Raw genomic sequence first — 16,971 nt, 5'->3', positions numbered from 1 at the left:
GGCACCGGAGCACCGATAAGGTCTCCCGAAGTCGGCAGCGGAGCAGCAGGGAACAGCTTTCTGTTTATTTTAAGAGCAAGTTAATGATGGAGATCATTTCTGAGAGCTCCTAGAGCCAGATCCGTCCTGTCCAGTGGCATCTTCCCACTAACGGCAAGCACCCGGACGTCCTGCAGCCCCTTGAGGGAAGCGGGAAATGCTCTGCTCGATGGTGCCCTGCGACAGCCAATCCGGCGCAGGACAACCTCACCTCCTCCTCCTGTCCTTCTGTCTGCTTTCCACTCCTCCCTGGTAACCACTGCAGCAGCATGGGGAAAAATGGCTTTAGATGGCTTTTGTCCACGTGTGAAAGGACAATTAATTTTAAAAAAAAAAAATTTACAGCTTTCGGAGATTTGCCTCTATTTATGCTCCTACTAACACTCTTCTGTGCTTAAAGCCCCCTGGCACGCTCGGGAGAGCGGCGAGGTGGGCTGGCAGAGGCACCGGCGTTGCTCTCCTCCACGCCGCAGCGCTGGGATGCCTCGGCAGCGACGCGGCCAGCGCTGCGGCATTTTTCAAAGACGGGCTGATGATTTTTCCAGGGGCGCGAGGGCCCGGCGTGGCCAGGAGCTGCCACAGCCTCCGGGAAATCCCTCGGCACTGGAGCCCTCCCAGGCGGGTCCGTAGGGCCGCACCGAGGTGGCCACAGCTCCCTCCATCCCAGTCCCCGTGCCCAGCGCATCCCAGCTGCCGGCTGGCACTGCCTGACCATCCTTTATTACGGCTCTGCGAGGGATGCTGCAGGGGTGCCCAGCTCCTGAAGAGATGCAGGCAGGGCCAGAAAGCTGCAGCCCCCTTTCCTAACTCCTCCGTTAACGCAGGAGACAAGAAAGTGAGGGTTATTTTTCTGCTCCTCCTTGAAGCTTCAGGTGTCAGCCCCTAGAGCAGCTGGCAGAGAGGCAGGGGAGGATCAGCTGCGTCTCCAGCCTGGGATGAGAGCAACACCCTGTTTCCTCCACCTTTGTAACCATCTCACATTTACCACTGTCTTATTTTAGAGATTTTTTTTTTTCTCTCCTTTTTGCTTTCTAAGCATTTCAATTCAGAAAGATGCTCTCCTGTCCTCTAACTCTCTCTTTCTCTTTGCCTTCCTCTCTCCCCTCTCCTCCCTCCGTGCTCCCTGTTGCAGAACCGCATGCACGAATCTCTCATGCTCTTCGACTCCATCTGTAACAACAAATTCTTCATCGATACCTCCATCATTCTCTTCCTCAACAAGAAAGACCTATTTGCCGAGAAGATCAAGAAATCACCTCTGACCATCTGCTTCCCCGAATACACAGGTACGTGCTGGGGCTGACGCGGCACAGCCCATCATGATGCCCACCACTGCGCCAGCAGGGCCGCGGGGCTGCGTCGCACCCCAGAGGTGGGCGGGGGATGGGGAGGAAGGGACAGGGCGCCTTATGGGGGAGCAAAAGCACTGCCCACCTTCAAGAGCTGCGGCGCAGCTCCATCACCCCGCTCTTGGGCTGGCGTCGTGTCCTGTGCGCGGCTGATTCTTGAGGCAAAGGTGCATGACCAGCCGGTGGGACAGAGAGATGGCGGTCAAGATGGCTTGAGACAAATGGAGATGAGCTTCAATGAGTCTGGCCACATGGAGCTGTGGACAGGAGAAGTCCTGGTGAGAGCTGACTGCCCACCCTGCTTGCTGGTGGTTCCCGAGATGTTCCTGCTAAAGGAGCCAAGACACACAGTCCTCCAAGCTGCATCTGCTGCTTGCATCCTCCTCCTCCCGGGAGCGCCTTTGCGCAGGGTGCAGCTGGGGAAGGGAAGAGCCCCTTTACAGCAGAAATCTGTGAAACCACAGGAGAATCATGTTTTTAAGTGAAACCAACGTGGCTTGGGGAAAAGAACAAAACCCAAGAAAACGGGTTAAGAAGAGATATCCCTTCTGAATTCTTTAAGGGAAAGAAAAAACAGTCAGTTCAGATTCAGAGGCTCCGGCATCCCCTACAAATACTTGAATTTCTCCAAATTATTTCACCCAAACCACACCCACCCTGGGCACCGGACTCTGGTGACAAGGGGGTCCCCCATCGAGACAGCACCCATTCCTCTATGGCCGAAGCACGCCGGCATTCCCACCGGAGGCTTTTAGGTTTCCCCACCATGAAAGCAGCAGTACTTTTTTCCCAGCCACCTGGTAGGACATCCCAAACTACCCCACGCGGCGTCTGAGTCGTACGGCACAACCTGGCTGCCCCAAGGAGGGGGATCCAGCCACCTCCCCTTCTCCTTCAGCCACTCATCACGTCAGGAAGGAGAGGAACCAGCGAGCCGGGAAAGGAAAATAAATCTCCAGATAACAGCAGCTCATACCATAATACATATTTTTCACCCCAAACATCTGGTCCCGCTCCAAAAGGCAAAACAACACAAACCCCACAAAAGCCAAACTCTCCTGGTCCACCAAGGAAGCGGGCAATGGATCTCTAAGGGGCTCCTGCCCCACCGCAACCCGCCTCACCCACCCCAGAGCCCAGGGTGAGACCCCCACCCTGCCCTACAGAGGCCACGGGCAACACTGGAACAGCCACGGGCAACGCTGGAACGGGCAACGCTGGAACGGGCACCAACCCTCCCAGCCATCCCTGCCTGCCTACCTACCTGGCTGGCTGGGGGGCCACCAGGCCCCCCGGCCTTCCTACCCACCCTCTCCCTGGGGACAGGGACTTACCACAATGCCGGGATGAGCATCCCTCAGGCACAGGGCAGCTGGTGGCTGCTGCCCTGCCCCGGGGGGAGAAAAGGGGAGCGGGCGGGGAGGGCAAAGTGGCAACACCTGGGGAGGAGGGGGGGGGAAGGTCGCTGATAGAGCCCAGGTGCTCCGCGATTTGGGGGAAAACGGGGCAGAACGGGGCAGAAACTCCTCCACTGGGGGGAGGAGGGGGGTGGGGGTGGGAAAGGGGTAAATGGGCCCTGCCGAGGGGTGAATTGGGGGGAAAAATGGAAAATAAACAGCTTTTGCCTAGTTTTTTTTAGAAATAAAGCAGTTTTCCGGGAGGGCGGTGTCTCGCGGCGCTGACACCCCCTGCTCTGTCCCCCTCCGCCTCTGCCCACAGGTCCCAACACCTACGAGGACGCGGCCGCCTACATCCAAGCACAGTTCGAAAGCAAAAACCGCTCGCCCAACAAGGAGATTTACTGCCACATGACGTGCGCCACAGACACGAACAACATCCAGGTGGTGTTCGACGCCGTCACCGACATCATCATTGCCAACAACCTGCGGGGCTGCGGCTTGTACTGAGCCCCGCCGCGCCGAGCGACTTCTTGGGTGGCGAGGAGACAGAAACGAAACAAACAAAAAATTAAAAAAAAAAAACCAAACCCCAACGCAACCGCACACAGACACACACGCAGACACACACGCGCGCGCGGCAAAAGGAAAAAAAAAAAAAAAAAAGGCGAAAGAAAATGAAAAAAAAAACCAGATTGAATGAGAGAAAAAAAAATCGTAATCATAATCATGCAAGTTGGTAAATAAAAAGGCGTAAGGAAAAATGATATATATACGTATATATATATATAAAAATATTCCACCCCCACCGTTTGAGTTTGGCTGCAGGAGCTGAGGGCAGACCCCGTCCCCCCAGCAGGCTCAGACCCTCCCCGACACCTTCGGGGGTCCCTGGGGTCTCCCCGCTGCCGGGCGCCGGTACCGGCCCACCACGGCCGCCCCACAGTGGCAGCGGGGCCGGATCCTGCCCGTGCCCCCGCCGCGGCCGTGCCGGTGCTCTTGTGCTGGGGGGCTTCTCCTCTCATGAGTTATTTGACCGTGGGGTTTTATTTTATTATTATTATTATTATTACTATTATTATTTATGATTCTTAATTATTGTGGGCTGGCTTTTTCTGAATTATCATTATGATGATGGTGATTAATTATTTTTATTTCCAGCATGGGGAAGGCTCAGCTGCCCTCGCCTGACCCCAGCCCCGCCACCGCCCCCAGTCCGGGCGAGCCGCTGCCTCCAGAAACTGAAAGATCCATTTTATTAAAAAATTAAAAAAAAGGAGGGGAAAATAATTGAAAACTCCCCCCGGGCCACGTGTCGCAGCTAAAAAAGGGAAAGAACAGCAGCAACGCAAGCTTTTCCCAGTCCCCATGGTGGCTGTGCCGGGAGCATCCTCCTGCCGCTCCCTCGCCGGGGTCCGGGGGTTCGGGGTTGGGGTTTAGGGAATTCCCACCCCGCTTTAGGCCAACGCGCTCACAAGCCGGGAGCCGGTGGGTGGGGGTTTTTTCCCTCCCCCATTTTCGCTCCCCAGTCCTGGTTCCACAGCTCCCTGTTCCAAGTCGCCGCTCGCTCGCCGGGGTCGCGTCCAAAAGCACAGCTGGGCCACGCCGCACAGGCTTCCTCCGCTTGCCGGGGCTGGCCGGGATGGCTATACATATAGAGATCTTTTATTTTATTTTACTTTTTGTTTAGGGTATTTTTTTTTTTTTGGTTTTGTTTGGGTTCTATTCATTTTTAACTCTCTCCAGTGAATGCTTTTTCGTGCTGCTTTTTTCTTCCCCCTCCCTCCCCAGTCCTCCCCGCCCTTTTCGTGGATGGTGTTTTTTTCTCTCTCATGTGGGGAATGTTTGTGCTGAAAAAAAAAAAAAGGAAAAAAAAGAAAAAAAAACTTAAAAAGCAAACTTCAAAAAAAAGCGAGACTGAAAATAATTTAAAAAATTTAAAAAACACACACAAAACCACGAAAATGATTTAAAAAAAAAAAACAACAACAAAAATCGAATGTAGTGTTTACATTGAAGCCACCGTTTTCATGACCAGTCCCTCGTCATTTCTACTCGGATTAGTAACCAGACGTCTTCACGGTTTCACTTTTACAAGTTACCTTTGCTGAAGAAGAGCAGTCACACCTGTTTAAAAGAAAATGAATAAATAAAGAGGAAACTAAAAAAGAAAAAAAAAAATAAAACTATTATATATATATATATATATAAAGCGCCAGGTCTTTCTAAGCCTTTCTATTACCAATCAGTGAGGTTTCTGTGATATATTACACACTGCCAATCTCTTTCTCTGACTAATGGAAAAATTCATGTGTAGCTCAATAAAGAGAATGTTTGTCTGTACCCCGGGCTCCCCCTTCCCGCGCCTCTGCCTCCTTCTTTCCCCCCGCGCCCACCGGCCTCCTTCCTCAGGGAGCGTTGCGTTATCAGGGATGGAGGGATTTGAGAGTAAACCCCATTGCATTTTAACTCTCCTCACCGGAGCGGGAGGCTGGGTTCGGCTGGGTTTAAATTCTGAGTGATATCCAATTTGCCACTACCAGTCCAGGAGCGTTTTATATGGATATTAAATTACCACCATTCTGAATGCACTAATAGCAGCCTGCACCTTCAGTCCAGTCGTGCTCATGAACTGGCACGGCCGCATTCGGTCGCGTTCAGTGAGAAACTGTGACAACTGGCGACTGAAACAGCGCAGTTTTATTTGTGCAACAGGTATATAGGTTTTTTGAATTGCCGGCGATAGTGACTGTCTGCAAGAAAGCACGTGCAGATATAAAACGCATGAAAAGGTTATAAATAATACAGCCTGGCTATAGACATGAGGGAGTAACTATTCCCGAGAAGAGCGCTTAGTTGAAGCCTTACCCAAGGCGTCCCAAGGGGAGAAGCAAGGCTCAGCCCGTCGGCCGATCCCGGCTGTCGGAGGCAGTCTGAGGTGGAGTTTCCCTTGACTTGCTCACGGTGTTATCTTCTTCTGGCTATTTTTATATCCTTTCTACCTTTAAGGTGGAGTTTGAGTGACTGCAGTCATACACACCTTTTATCATGATTGGTATAAAATTCTCTTGCTTCACGTTTAAAGGTATCGTTTACGAAAAATGGAGAGCGCAGACTCGAAGAGGGGTGGTCGCACCTCGGAGGCGGGGAGCCTTCGGGATGGAGGTGTGTTTTGGTATTAAAATGATATTAAAACGAGCAAGTTCATGAGAAGATAGCACTTTGACAAGGTTTCGAAAACCTGTTGGCTCAGGGGGCCAGATGAGCTGCTGATCAGTTCTAGAGGACCATTTCTTCGCGCTTTATCATCACGGAGCAGGGCCACGGAGTCTCCGCTCCGTTCCGTCCTCTGTGGTACATTGCAGGGAGTGGCTGTGTGAGTGGATTCCTCGCATGCCTGCTGCAGCTGTGTCCCATCCTCAGAGGTCCTTTTGCTTTTATGCTTTTCCTCAATGGGTGAACAATGCTACGTTTTGCATATAAACTTTAACTTTCAGATGTAAACCTTAATTTTACTAATAATCCCACAGAGAGGAAGAAAACAAAAATGAAAAAAAATTAAAACAAAAAATCACCTTTTTGGCTTGTAGCACTGGCAGGAGGGGCTGAGCCAAGAACCGCGTGTGAACCTGGGGCGGTCGGTGCGCGGAAGCCTTTCCGGATGGCTCGGGCTGCTGCAGAGCATCCCCGGGAGCGAAAATCCCCTCCCAAAAGCAAGAAAATATTTTTAATTTTCTTTTGGCAATGCGAAGGCAGTCGTCAGGGTGAGCGAGTCCTTCGCCCTGTCGCAAGGCCAGAAGCCCCAAACCATGCGAGCTCGTTCCCTGAGACACAGGGCAGGGTTCTCCAAGAAAGCTGACGCGTTCTCGCTGCTGCGGGAGCAATTTCATTGCTGGGATGTGGGTTTTTTTTCTTTCTCCCGCCAGTTAGGCTATTTTTTCACAGTTTGTGGTTTTTTTCCAGCATTTGGTGTTTTTTCCCCCTAGTTTGGGTTTTTTTCCCCCTAGTTTGCAGTTTTTTCCCTGCATTTGGGGTTTCCCCCACCAGTTTTGGATTTCCCCCCCCCAGTTCGGGATCTTTTTTTCCCCAGTTTGGCTTTTTCCCCTGCATTTGGGGTTCCCCCCTCCCCCAGTTTTGGGTTTTCCCCCCCAGTTTTGGGATTTCCCCCCCCCAGTTTGTTTTTTTTTTCCCCTTCTTCTCCGTCCTGGGTGCCCCGGCTCCCCAGGCGCCGGCGGCGTCAGGCACCGTGATGGCAGATGGGACGCTTGAGGGCCAGCATGGCTGGGGACCGGGCTGTTTTCCCAGTTGTGTCCAGCCGAGGATGGGCTGGCAGCGCGGTCACCATCCCCTCCCGAGCCACAGGAATGCGTCCGAGCCCCGTAGCCCGCCAGCAAAGCCGTTGACGGAGCCGAGGGAAGGTTGCCAACGCAGGCACGACCCCCCGCCGCCCCTCGCAGCCCCCGGGTGCTCCTGCCGGCAGCAGCACCTCCCGACCAGGTTCCTTCAAGGCTCCTGCTGCTTGCAGCCGTTCCAAAGCAGCTCTGGGGTGTCAAGGAGGCTTCTCCCAGGGTGACTGGGAAGAGCATCTTCACATGAATGCTTCATGTGGGATGCTCTCCGCGTGAAGAGCATCCCATCCCTGGAGCTGAGCCTTCTGTCCCAGGCAAGGAACACATCAAGCAGCTGCTCCCGAGGGACGAGCTGCTGGGAGCAGGGGAGGAATCCCACCCGAGGAGGATGGAAGACCAGCCCGAGAGGCTCTGGAACATCCCCACCTCTTCCCGGTTTAGTTCCAGGAGCCGCCCTCCACTCTTCGCTCATCTCTGCTGCAGCCCGAGCCACGGCAGGATCTCGGGCAAGAGGGTTCCCGCAGGATGGGCTCCCAGTGCCTTCTCCTTCCCCACCAATCTGCTGCTGGGCAAAGGGCTGGACTCCACAGCAGGGACCCCCAGCACGCAGAGAGAGGGCTGGTGGCCCAGAAGAGCTGCTTTACCAGTACCTTGCCAGGCCAGCACGAACATAAGGAATGAGAGATCGGGTTATTATCGTTTCTAGGGGTGAAATTGGGGGTGGCGGAGATGCCACGCAGCTCAGAGAGCAGCAGCAGGCAGCCGAGGTGGTTTGTGCGACACTGCTGCAGCCCGGGAACCCAGGGCTCCTCACCCTCGGCGTCTGAGGAGGGGAAGGGAACCTCTCCCGGGCACAGCTCTCCCTCCTCGGGAAGGCGGGCAGGCTGGCGGGGGGATCTCGCAAGCCCAAAGCCAGGTCAGAACCATCCTGGCCGCCGGCATCCCCTCTGCTGAGATGAAGTCGTGTTGTATCATCACATACAAAATGCTTCATCACCTACAAAACCTCCGGGAATTGCAGCGAGGAGGAGGAACTCGAGGCAACCTGAGCCCCCGAGGAGGATTTCTGTGCTGTTTTCTCCTCTCCCGTCCACACTCCCAGAGGTTTTTGACTCTGCTGCATCAATAAAGACCCGAACTCTGTCCTGTTCACGCGTACAACAGCCCTCGTCCCTTCCGTACGCTGCCAGGCAGTTCAAAACCCCGCTTTCTTTTTACAGTCCCTCAAGATGCCGTTTGCCTTCCGTTTCCCCGGATTCCAGCAGCAACCGCAGCTTCGCAACCCCAGGCTCAGGGAAACGCTCCCGATGAGCGATGGCAACAGAACGGGGGAGCCGAGGGGGAGCGCGGGCACCGGTGCTGCGCTTACCGACCCAACGCGCGCCAGGAACGCAAGAAGTCACACTACAGAAATTCTGAACAATTTCCAGCACTGACCAAGGTTTTCTTTTTGTGGGTTGTTTTTTATTTTTAAACAATAAAAACCAAACAGCTGTGCTCAGAGCAAAACCAAAGATCTCCAAAAAAATTCCTTGAAGTTTACTAATAGCATTGCAAGGTAAGGCTTCCCAAACAGTTTTATTGAAATAAATTATTTTTACCTAAACATCGATGAAACTCCTCTCGTTAAATTCACCTTCAAATGTCCTAAAAACCAACAGTAAAAAAAGTTACCAACAATTCTAGGTAATACTGGGCTCCTTCTAAAGGACAGTGCTGCTGGAACTCACTCGTCAGAAGCTTAAAAATTAAGTCACTGCCAGGTAAAAGTCAACTATGCAAGCTAGCATCGGCGGCTCCAAGTGGATCTCATGTCCAAAGTTCTTTAGAAAAATCAGAGGTGAGCAGGGAGGGCTGCAGCCCCAAATCCTCCGGGCTTTCGGAATAAACTCACAGTGAAGTCGTGGGGTTAAAAAAAATGAAATAAAAAGCGAGATATCAGAGCTGTCTCCACCAAGTGCCATCTGCGCTGCTCTGGAGTCCCGAACAGGCAAGGATTTTCTCTCGTACTCCCTGGGCTTAGGGTAACACTGCGGTGCGGGGGCTGTAACCTCGCCTTACGGCCCCTCTTCGTCGCTCGCCTCCCCTCACTTGCTGCTGGCCATAAAGGGCAGAGGAAAATCACGCAGCCCTGGGGAGCGGCCAGAGCCAGACAGCTGCCAGGGCAGAAGAGCCCAGCAATGGCAAACATGCTATCGTATGCTGGAATCGCTGGCAATCGCCGCATCGCTGCACAATTCATGAATCGGGTTTTTTTTCTGCGTTACGTGGCTCGACAGCTTCCATCCAGCCTACAGACGGACTTTCCAGCGATGCCACCCAGCCCCTCCAGCCAGCCTGCGCACCACGCTCCGCTGCCGCCACCAACAGAGACGGGAGAGCGGGCGCCTGTTCGTCTAACGTCGAGTTGGCTGCAAATTTCTAAGCTTTCTTCCCTCTTGGAATAACGCTCCCTGATCTCAAGGCGGAGAGGCCAGTGCCCTCTGCAACCTGCGCCCACGGCTGCTACCTCGGAACACGCTCGCCCCAGCCTCTGCTGGGCAGTCAGCCTAACGCGGCGGAAATCACACCCCCGGATTAGAAACTGCCTTTTGTTTGTGGAGGGGACGGAGGTCACATAGAAAATCTTACAAAAAAAGGTTAATTTGTCAGCTCTCCAAACATGATTAGACCACATGCTTTATACAGCAGAGGCAGCCAGCTCGCTCAGCAGCACCGCTGGCTGAACTCTGAAGAGACGCTTTCCTGCTGGTATAGAAAGCGCAGGGGGTTTTTTTTGCATTTAATTTATTTATTCAACACTGCTCACGAGGAGGAGGAAGGAGAGGCGGCGAGCGCTAAGAGTTTTGCTGCAACTGAAGTCTCCGTTCAGCGGCGGCGGCGAGCGTCCTGCGGCGCAGGGTGACGGGGTCAGCAGACGCTCCCTCAGGAGGAGGAGAGGGCTTCTCTGTTGTCAGCTCCTCCTCGGAAGCTTTGTTTAAGTAACGCCTGTAAGGGGAAAAAGGAGAAGATGGCCTCAAGTTGCATCAGGGGAGGTTTAGATTGGAGATTGGGAAAAATTTCTTTACTGAAAGAGTGGTCAGGCGTTGGCCCAGGCTGCCCAGGGCAGTGGGGGAGTCCCCATCCCTGGAGGGGTTCAAAAAACGTGTGGATGTGGCACTTGGGGACATGGTTTAGCAGGTGTGGTGGGGTTGGGGTGACAGTTGGACCTGATGATCTTAGAGGCCTTTCCCAACCTGATTGATTCTGTGATTCTCAGATGGGTGAGCAGAGCCCACCTCATTTTTGCTCTGGAAAATACTTTGCCGATACATCCACGGAGTAAGGGAGGGGGCAAGGCACACTGCAAGCAGGAAAATGAAAGCACACACAAGCTACGTGCTCCAAAAAAAAAAGCCCGTATAATTTAACGACAGACTTTACAGAATTGGCAGAAGCTCTTTGTATTTGTGCAAGATTCTTATCCCCTAGGAGGGAGCCAGTTCCAAAGGCTTTACTCCTAACTCAGAGCAATCCACCAGGACTGCAGGTGAGTTCTGAATCCTCCGCCCCCGTTATTCCACCATTGGCAAGATGCTGGCAGCGTCTAGCACAAGAAGCCACTCCCTGATGACAGCGAGTGAGCCTTTGAGCGAAGGGACGGGACACTGAGGCTGCAAAGCATCAGAGAAGCTGCCAGAGTTCAGACCCCCATGAATTTTTACACCTGCTGACAACATACAGCAGTCTGCAACCGCACAGCTCTCCAGGACAGGAGGGGACCCAGCAAAGCAGAAAGTCAAAACCACTTTGTCTCCCTAAATGTCATTTTTCAAACACAAAAGGAAAAATGATTCTAGGAGCAAGCCTATTTACAAACTCCTAAAAGGTGTCACACCCCCAGTTATTTATACGAACGCGTTTCAGTGTGGAACAAAAGGAACGCAGGCAGCCTGAGAACATCACAGGACGCAGAACTCGGTGTAGTTCTGTAGCCCCTTCCAGCAGTCTCCCAGGGACATAGATGAAGGGACAACATTTGTTACAAATGCTAAAAAGTTTCCTCTACATCACTACAGCACTTTTCCCTCTCTTTCTGACCATCAGCTGGACGCCAGTAAAGTTCACCAACGTGACTGGAACACGAAAGAAGTTAAATTCTACCTCTATCGCCTGGTACTAGTTGGGCTAAAAGAAACCGTTCAGGTCGGTGCCTCTCCCTTCAGCAGCGCTGACCGGCTGGTCACAAGCTCCTCTGGCGCGCTTTCGTAAGCGGTCACCTGCCAGCTCTGCGCTGCTCCGTGCTTCAGACACTTGCTCTGCACTTGGGAAGAGCAGTGCCTGACTCATTCCAGCCGTCGCAGCACGGGCAGCGTGAGCTGACGCCCACGCCAGGAGACAAGCTAAAGATTGCTACGGGACTCCATGCAAGTGACGTGTTCTCCCTTCTTACGGGTTCAGGTGAACGCCCACCGAAGCTGGAGGCATCCTCCTCTGCTTCCACGGAGCTTTGCACCAACCGCTTTGGAAGCTGTGCGCGCGCTGGGGCGCACGGTGCCGCCTCGGAATTGGGTTTGTCAGCGGCGGCTGTCTTCAGCAGCACCCTGAGCCCGCTGCAGCGGCCGCAGCCATTCCTCTCACTGCTTTTTGCATCAACCCGGGCTCTCGGTGGTCATAATCCACTTGAAGCCCATTCTGGGGAACTAAGACCGAGTGGCCACGCTGGGGTTTTAGGAAGGAACGTACTTTCGAGCTTGCTGCAACATGTCCTCCTTCCGCTGAACCAACATACGCTGCCGTTCATCAGCCGACTTCGAAAAGCGACTTCCCCTGGCCTCAAAATCTTCGGCTTCGCTGGGCTCTGCTTCCATTTCGCTCAGTTCCACCATTTCTTCCAGTCTTGAGTGGAGTTCAAGTGGCACTCTCTCTGTCTAAGAAGAAAGGAAAAAAGTCTTTAGTCTTTGCAAAATCTGCTAACAGGGCTTTGCATCAGATTAACAAGCGACAAAGTGCCGTCATTTTCGGAAGCATCGGAAGAAACCAGACTCTCACCTGCTGTACCCAGCTCCCTGGGGCTCCTTTGCAAACCCCAGCCAAAATACAGAACAAAGCCATTTCAAAACATGTTCAAAGAGCCGGTATTCTATAACGCTGTATCTTTTATGCTGTGTTTGAAAGTAATCTTAAAGACAAACATTAATTACTCCTAATTCATGCTCTATGAAAGTGGGGCATTTGAAACAGTCAGATTGTGCAGCTGACTCGACAAGCAATGCGACAGTAAGGAGTTGAAAAAGCAGAAATCCATATACAAGGCAAGAAGAGCAAATGTATTTGCAAAGAGGATGCGTGCTCGAGAAGGCAATTTCTGAGGCTTCGGTTCACCAAAATTATCGTGTATTTGGACGGCCCAAGCAAGGCTGGCAGCCGTCCCACGCATAGCGTGTCAACAGCGGGCGCTGGCAGCCCTGCCCACGCCGCCTCTTCACCCCTGACAGCAGGCCGACGCCAAGGTGAAAACCGAGCCGATGGATGACGACGCTGGCGAACTAGCGTAGGTGAAACAGCGTAGCCTGATCACGTCCTCTCATACCCGACGAGATCAGCTCCGCGATGGGAAAGCAAGATGCTGCTAAGCATGGTAGCGTCAAGAAACAAATCACCTCAACGGAAGGCTTCAGGGTTCAGCCATCGCTTGGTGTCCCGGGGGATTGCTCAGACAAGGAGAATGTGTTAGAGAGGTATCAGACGAGCCAGCCCCCACCGCCCAGTTTCAGGCCCGCGGGAGAGCCACCGCCGGAGCCTCGACAGCTGGGGAGCGGGCACGGCCCGGGCACCGCTGCCCCGTCCCGGCAGCCCGGGCGCAGCAGCATCGCAGCATGAAACGCACCGCATCCAGCAGCTGACGCGCAAAACGAGTCAAGACATCCCCAAGCCCTCGCGCCGGTAACGCCGTCTCCCCGACGCAGGGCCTCCAGAGAGCAGAAGCCAGGACAAATGTCACTTCCCATCAGCTCAGTGAACCCAGCAGCCACGCCAGGGCCCCAGCCAGAGCAGCATGAGCACCGCAGCTGCCAACACGAGTGCATCTTCAGCCTCTTTCAGCAACACCCGGGAATTCCGGCGTGCCAGGGGAGGGCTCCCCGCAGCACCCACATCAACACGGTGGGGGAACGTGGTGGGGTGCTGCTGGCCTGCCCCAAAGCAATGTCCCGTCCCAGAGGAGGAAGCGAGAGCTGCGCTCCACAGAACGATCTCAGGGACTTCACCCGGGGGGCCAGGACGACCTCGGCAGAGCCAGAAGAGCAGGTACGGAGCGGCCCGACGGCGGCTGCCCATCGCCACGCCAGCGGACACGGGCAAGGGAAGCTCTGCCAGGCAAAGCACTGAGGAGGGCACTCACTGCACTCACAGACAAGATCAGGCTTTTTTTGCCCCCCCAGGCCATTTGTATCAGAAGATGCAAGCTTGCTCACCTAAGCTTTTTTGCTTCCATAGCGTTACAAAGATGCACAAATCAGTACCAAGAGCCCATTCCTCTATCAGAGCACAGGAGTGGTTACTGAGGAAGTTTTAGAGACAAAAATATCAAAACTAATTGCAGTAAAGGTTATGACAAGCCTCAGTACGAGAGCAGATCGCAGATGCAGAAACCCATATGCGACAAACTACTCCTCCTTCAGGCTCCGAGGAAAAAAGAATTCGTTTCATGAAAGCCCCGGGACACCTCAGCAGCGGCTCTAGAGTCACCACGTACTTCAGCAATGACAACAAACCGGATTCTCATGGGAGGGGGGCAAGAGCTGCACCAGGCGAGCGCCAGCCCTGTACTAACAGCTTACTCATTAGGCCTGAGCAGTCCGAGCCCGTAAACAAACACACAAAAAATGTTCAAGGATAATCTTTCAATACAGAAAATACACGCTTGCAGAAAGTAGCTGCAGCTGCTCAGGGATCTGTTCTGACAGCCCAGTCAGAAAATCAGGGAGGGAGGGCAAATACAACAGTGATGGAGCGCGAGCGCGTAGAGCACTGCGCACGCTGCTGGAAGCGCCAGCAAGCCACCGCACTACTGGAGTAAAGCACGAGCACAGCGCCCTGAGAGGGCACGGCCAGGCCTGTCGGAAGCAGTCTGTGGTCAGAGCGTGATCTCACAAACCTTCAACACCATTCACACCATGACGGCGCTCAGAGATGTCTCTCAGCTACCCTTACGTTACGTCAGCACCCACACCCCTAAACCGTAAGCTATGTTTGAGGGGGGGGAAATCAGTCATTATATCTTAAGAACTTTGCATTCTAGGTAGAATTAAGTCATAATATGAGGAAAATCAACAGCACTCATGAAGAAAGGTCCTTGTATTCGTGCAGGTTAGCTCCCCTAAGAAGCGTCGTCTCCACCAAGCAGAACTCCAGCGGGTCTGCCACTTGCCACTTCTCAGTGGGTACACTGATATAAAAAAAGGAAAAAAAGATACGGAAAGCTTGTAAAACTTACTCTAAGGCTGCAGCACAAAGCAACTAGAGTTGCCACGGTCCCTCTCGGGGACTGTGTCATAAAGTGTGAAGTTACATCCATCCGCTATTTGGAAATTCAAGTCTCACCCAGAGGAGATGACGATGGGCTGCTTCTGACCCTCCCACTCACATCTAAAAAGCTTCTTAAAAATCAAGTGCAACCTGCTGAAGTAGCTTGTTTGCTGCTAGACCTTTCCACACAGACCAGAGTTTGACTGACTACAGCAACGTATTCTTCTGGCAAGAAGCAAGAGAACATCTGCAATACAGCAGGTACTCAGCTGAAAACTGAAATCAAAATCAAAGATACACAAAAGCGACGGGAATTTCCTAGAGTTTCTTCTCTCCACCACAGAAATACTATCAATAGCAAGAAGGCAAGCGAGCTGGACTCCCAGCTGCATCTCTGTGGCTCTGATCAGTTTGTTTGAAGCCAGCCCATGCTAACACTGAATCCACCAAGCATTTACGAGGCAGGAGGAGGACAGCAGCAAGCGGAGCTTCCACAACGCTACCCAGCAGCAAGTTTCTCTCAGCGCGTGGCAGTCTCAGTCTCCAGCCTTCGCCTACAAATCCCATTTAGCACAGCAAATATCCCCCAGGAAAACCTGCACAGAGGCCGCCTGTTCATCCCACGCACGCAGCCAGCAGCAGTCCCACTCCGTTGCAGGAGATTCGCCACTGCTCACACGTCTCCAGGCTATCACCGCGCTGTTCTACAAAACAAAACCGCATTCTCCACCCAAACCGCCGTTAGCTCCAGCTGAAACACACCACTGGGGCAAAGCGCTTGGCTGCAATTCGAAGCAAGAAGACACCGCTACTAGAGAGCATGTGCTCAGCGACATGACGGATGAACATCAGTCCCAGGTTCTCCAGGTTCTGCAGAGGGAGGACAGCGACAGAAGCAGCACCGGGCACGGAGGAAGGAAGGTGAACAGCAACAAAATCATTCAAAGCGAGATCTGAAGCCAGCACTAAGCCACGGAAAACTGTGTAGATATCATTGTAGAAAGAGAGGTTTTATAAAGAAGAGGGAAAAATGCCTCCAAAACCGTCAGGTTAACCCAACAAGTCACTGAAGAGTTGCTAGACCCAGATCAAGATTTTCATTCCTGTAGTTCTGCATCTCTTCTCAAACCCCAGTACCAATCCCCACCACCCTTCCTCAGCCTCAACTGCGGCGTCAAACCGAACGCAAGTTCCTCCTGCCTTGCAACCTGCTAACCAGGGAGCTGCCACGGCTCCATTTCGGGCAAGCAACAGGTTGGCTATTCAGGCTATTAAAAGCTGCAGAGGCAGAAAATCACACACCTCACAAACTCACTCTCTTTCCAAGCCAGCAGAAAGGAAGGTGTATAAACCAGAAGCCCTCAAGATTTTGCTACTGCAGTCAGGGAAAACAAAAGTGGAATGAGAACTTATACGACTCACAGGCTGATTTTTTTTTCTTCCTGCCACATTTTAGCTAGCACACGCTGCTTAATAAAGCCCTTAGTGACGAACAGCAAACCCATTCTTGTGATTTATATGTAAAATGGCCGTTCTGTCTTGGCCCTGTGTGTATCCCACCCCATTCACACCAAAGCTCCCCATGTCCCCAAGTGCTTCCTCCAGAACACAAAAGAGTTCTTATACCCAGAAGAGAAATACTCCTCATTTTAAGGGAAGTGTCTGGAGACGTACAGAATGGGAATGGGAAGAGGAAGGGGAAGAGCAAAGCATCCTGCTCTTCACACTCCACAGGCGGGCATGGGCAGACCAGACGTGAACAGAGACATGATCTGTTTCTGTTCTTCGTATCGCTTGAAAGCGCTTTCCTTCAAGGAGGAAAAGGGAAAGCACACAAGTGATTCTTTAGAGGAGCACCATGCTGAAGTCTTACTCCAGTTGCCTGACAGCGTTAGTTCTGGTGTGAAATGCAAGGAAGCGCTGCCACCAGCCGGAGCTGGCACGGAACCAAGTGCCCTCATCTTTCCACTCAGCTTCTAATTGTGTTTCCTGCCCGTTTTTTTTATGCCAAATTACCTGGGTGACACTCTCTGTCTCCTCCTGATCAGTACCGTGCCGCTCCACAGAACTGTTCAATGCGGGTCTAATGCCATCTGCACGCTGAAATGCAAACGTCATGGGTTTAACACAGTGTGTGAAACGGCAAAACAAAAACGAGCCCTCTGAACGCATTCAAGCTCTGCCCTCTGCATCGTCACGTGTTATGTTCAATTTAGAAACAGGTAAGTTAGCAGTAAACAGAATGCACTGTGTCGAAAGAGAATTCTCTCTGCTTCCCCACTCGCAGACTCCAGATAACAGTACTATCTGATGTGCGCAGAGCCAGAA

At 52.7% G+C, this 16,971-nt stretch overlaps 2 protein-coding genes across 2 annotated transcripts in view; one reads left to right on the top strand and one right to left on the bottom strand.

The window, feature by feature from the left end:
- The window catches only part of GNAO1 (G protein subunit alpha o1), a 150,760-nt gene extending 145,616 nt beyond the window's left edge, over positions 1-5,144 (top strand). The window contains exons 7-8 of the mRNA XM_075433316.1: positions 1,172-1,325; positions 3,108-5,144. Of these exons, the coding sequence (XP_075289431.1) occupies positions 1,172-1,325; positions 3,108-3,295 (342 nt within the window). The 3' untranslated portion in view covers positions 3,296-5,144. The remainder of the gene's footprint in view (positions 1-1,171; positions 1,326-3,107) is intronic.
- A 3,432-nt stretch (positions 5,145-8,576) lies between these two features.
- Positions 8,577-16,971, bottom strand: part of AMFR (autocrine motility factor receptor) — a 31,129-nt gene continuing 22,734 nt past the window's right edge. Inside the window, exons 12-14 of the mRNA XM_075433315.1 lie at positions 16,660-16,743; positions 11,860-12,044; positions 8,577-10,122 (exon numbers count right to left, since the gene is read on the bottom strand). Of these exons, the coding sequence (XP_075289430.1) occupies positions 9,972-10,122; positions 11,860-12,044; positions 16,660-16,743 (420 nt within the window). The 3' untranslated portion in view covers positions 8,577-9,971. The remainder of the gene's footprint in view (positions 10,123-11,859; positions 12,045-16,659; positions 16,744-16,971) is intronic.

This window comes from Opisthocomus hoazin, chromosome 12 (genome assembly GCF_030867145.1).
Source record: "Opisthocomus hoazin isolate bOpiHoa1 chromosome 12, bOpiHoa1.hap1, whole genome shotgun sequence".
NCBI lineage: Eukaryota > Metazoa > Chordata > Aves > Opisthocomiformes > Opisthocomidae > Opisthocomus > Opisthocomus hoazin.
The sequence above is the reverse complement of the archived record's forward strand: the minus strand, read 5'-3'. Positions and strand labels throughout refer to the sequence as shown.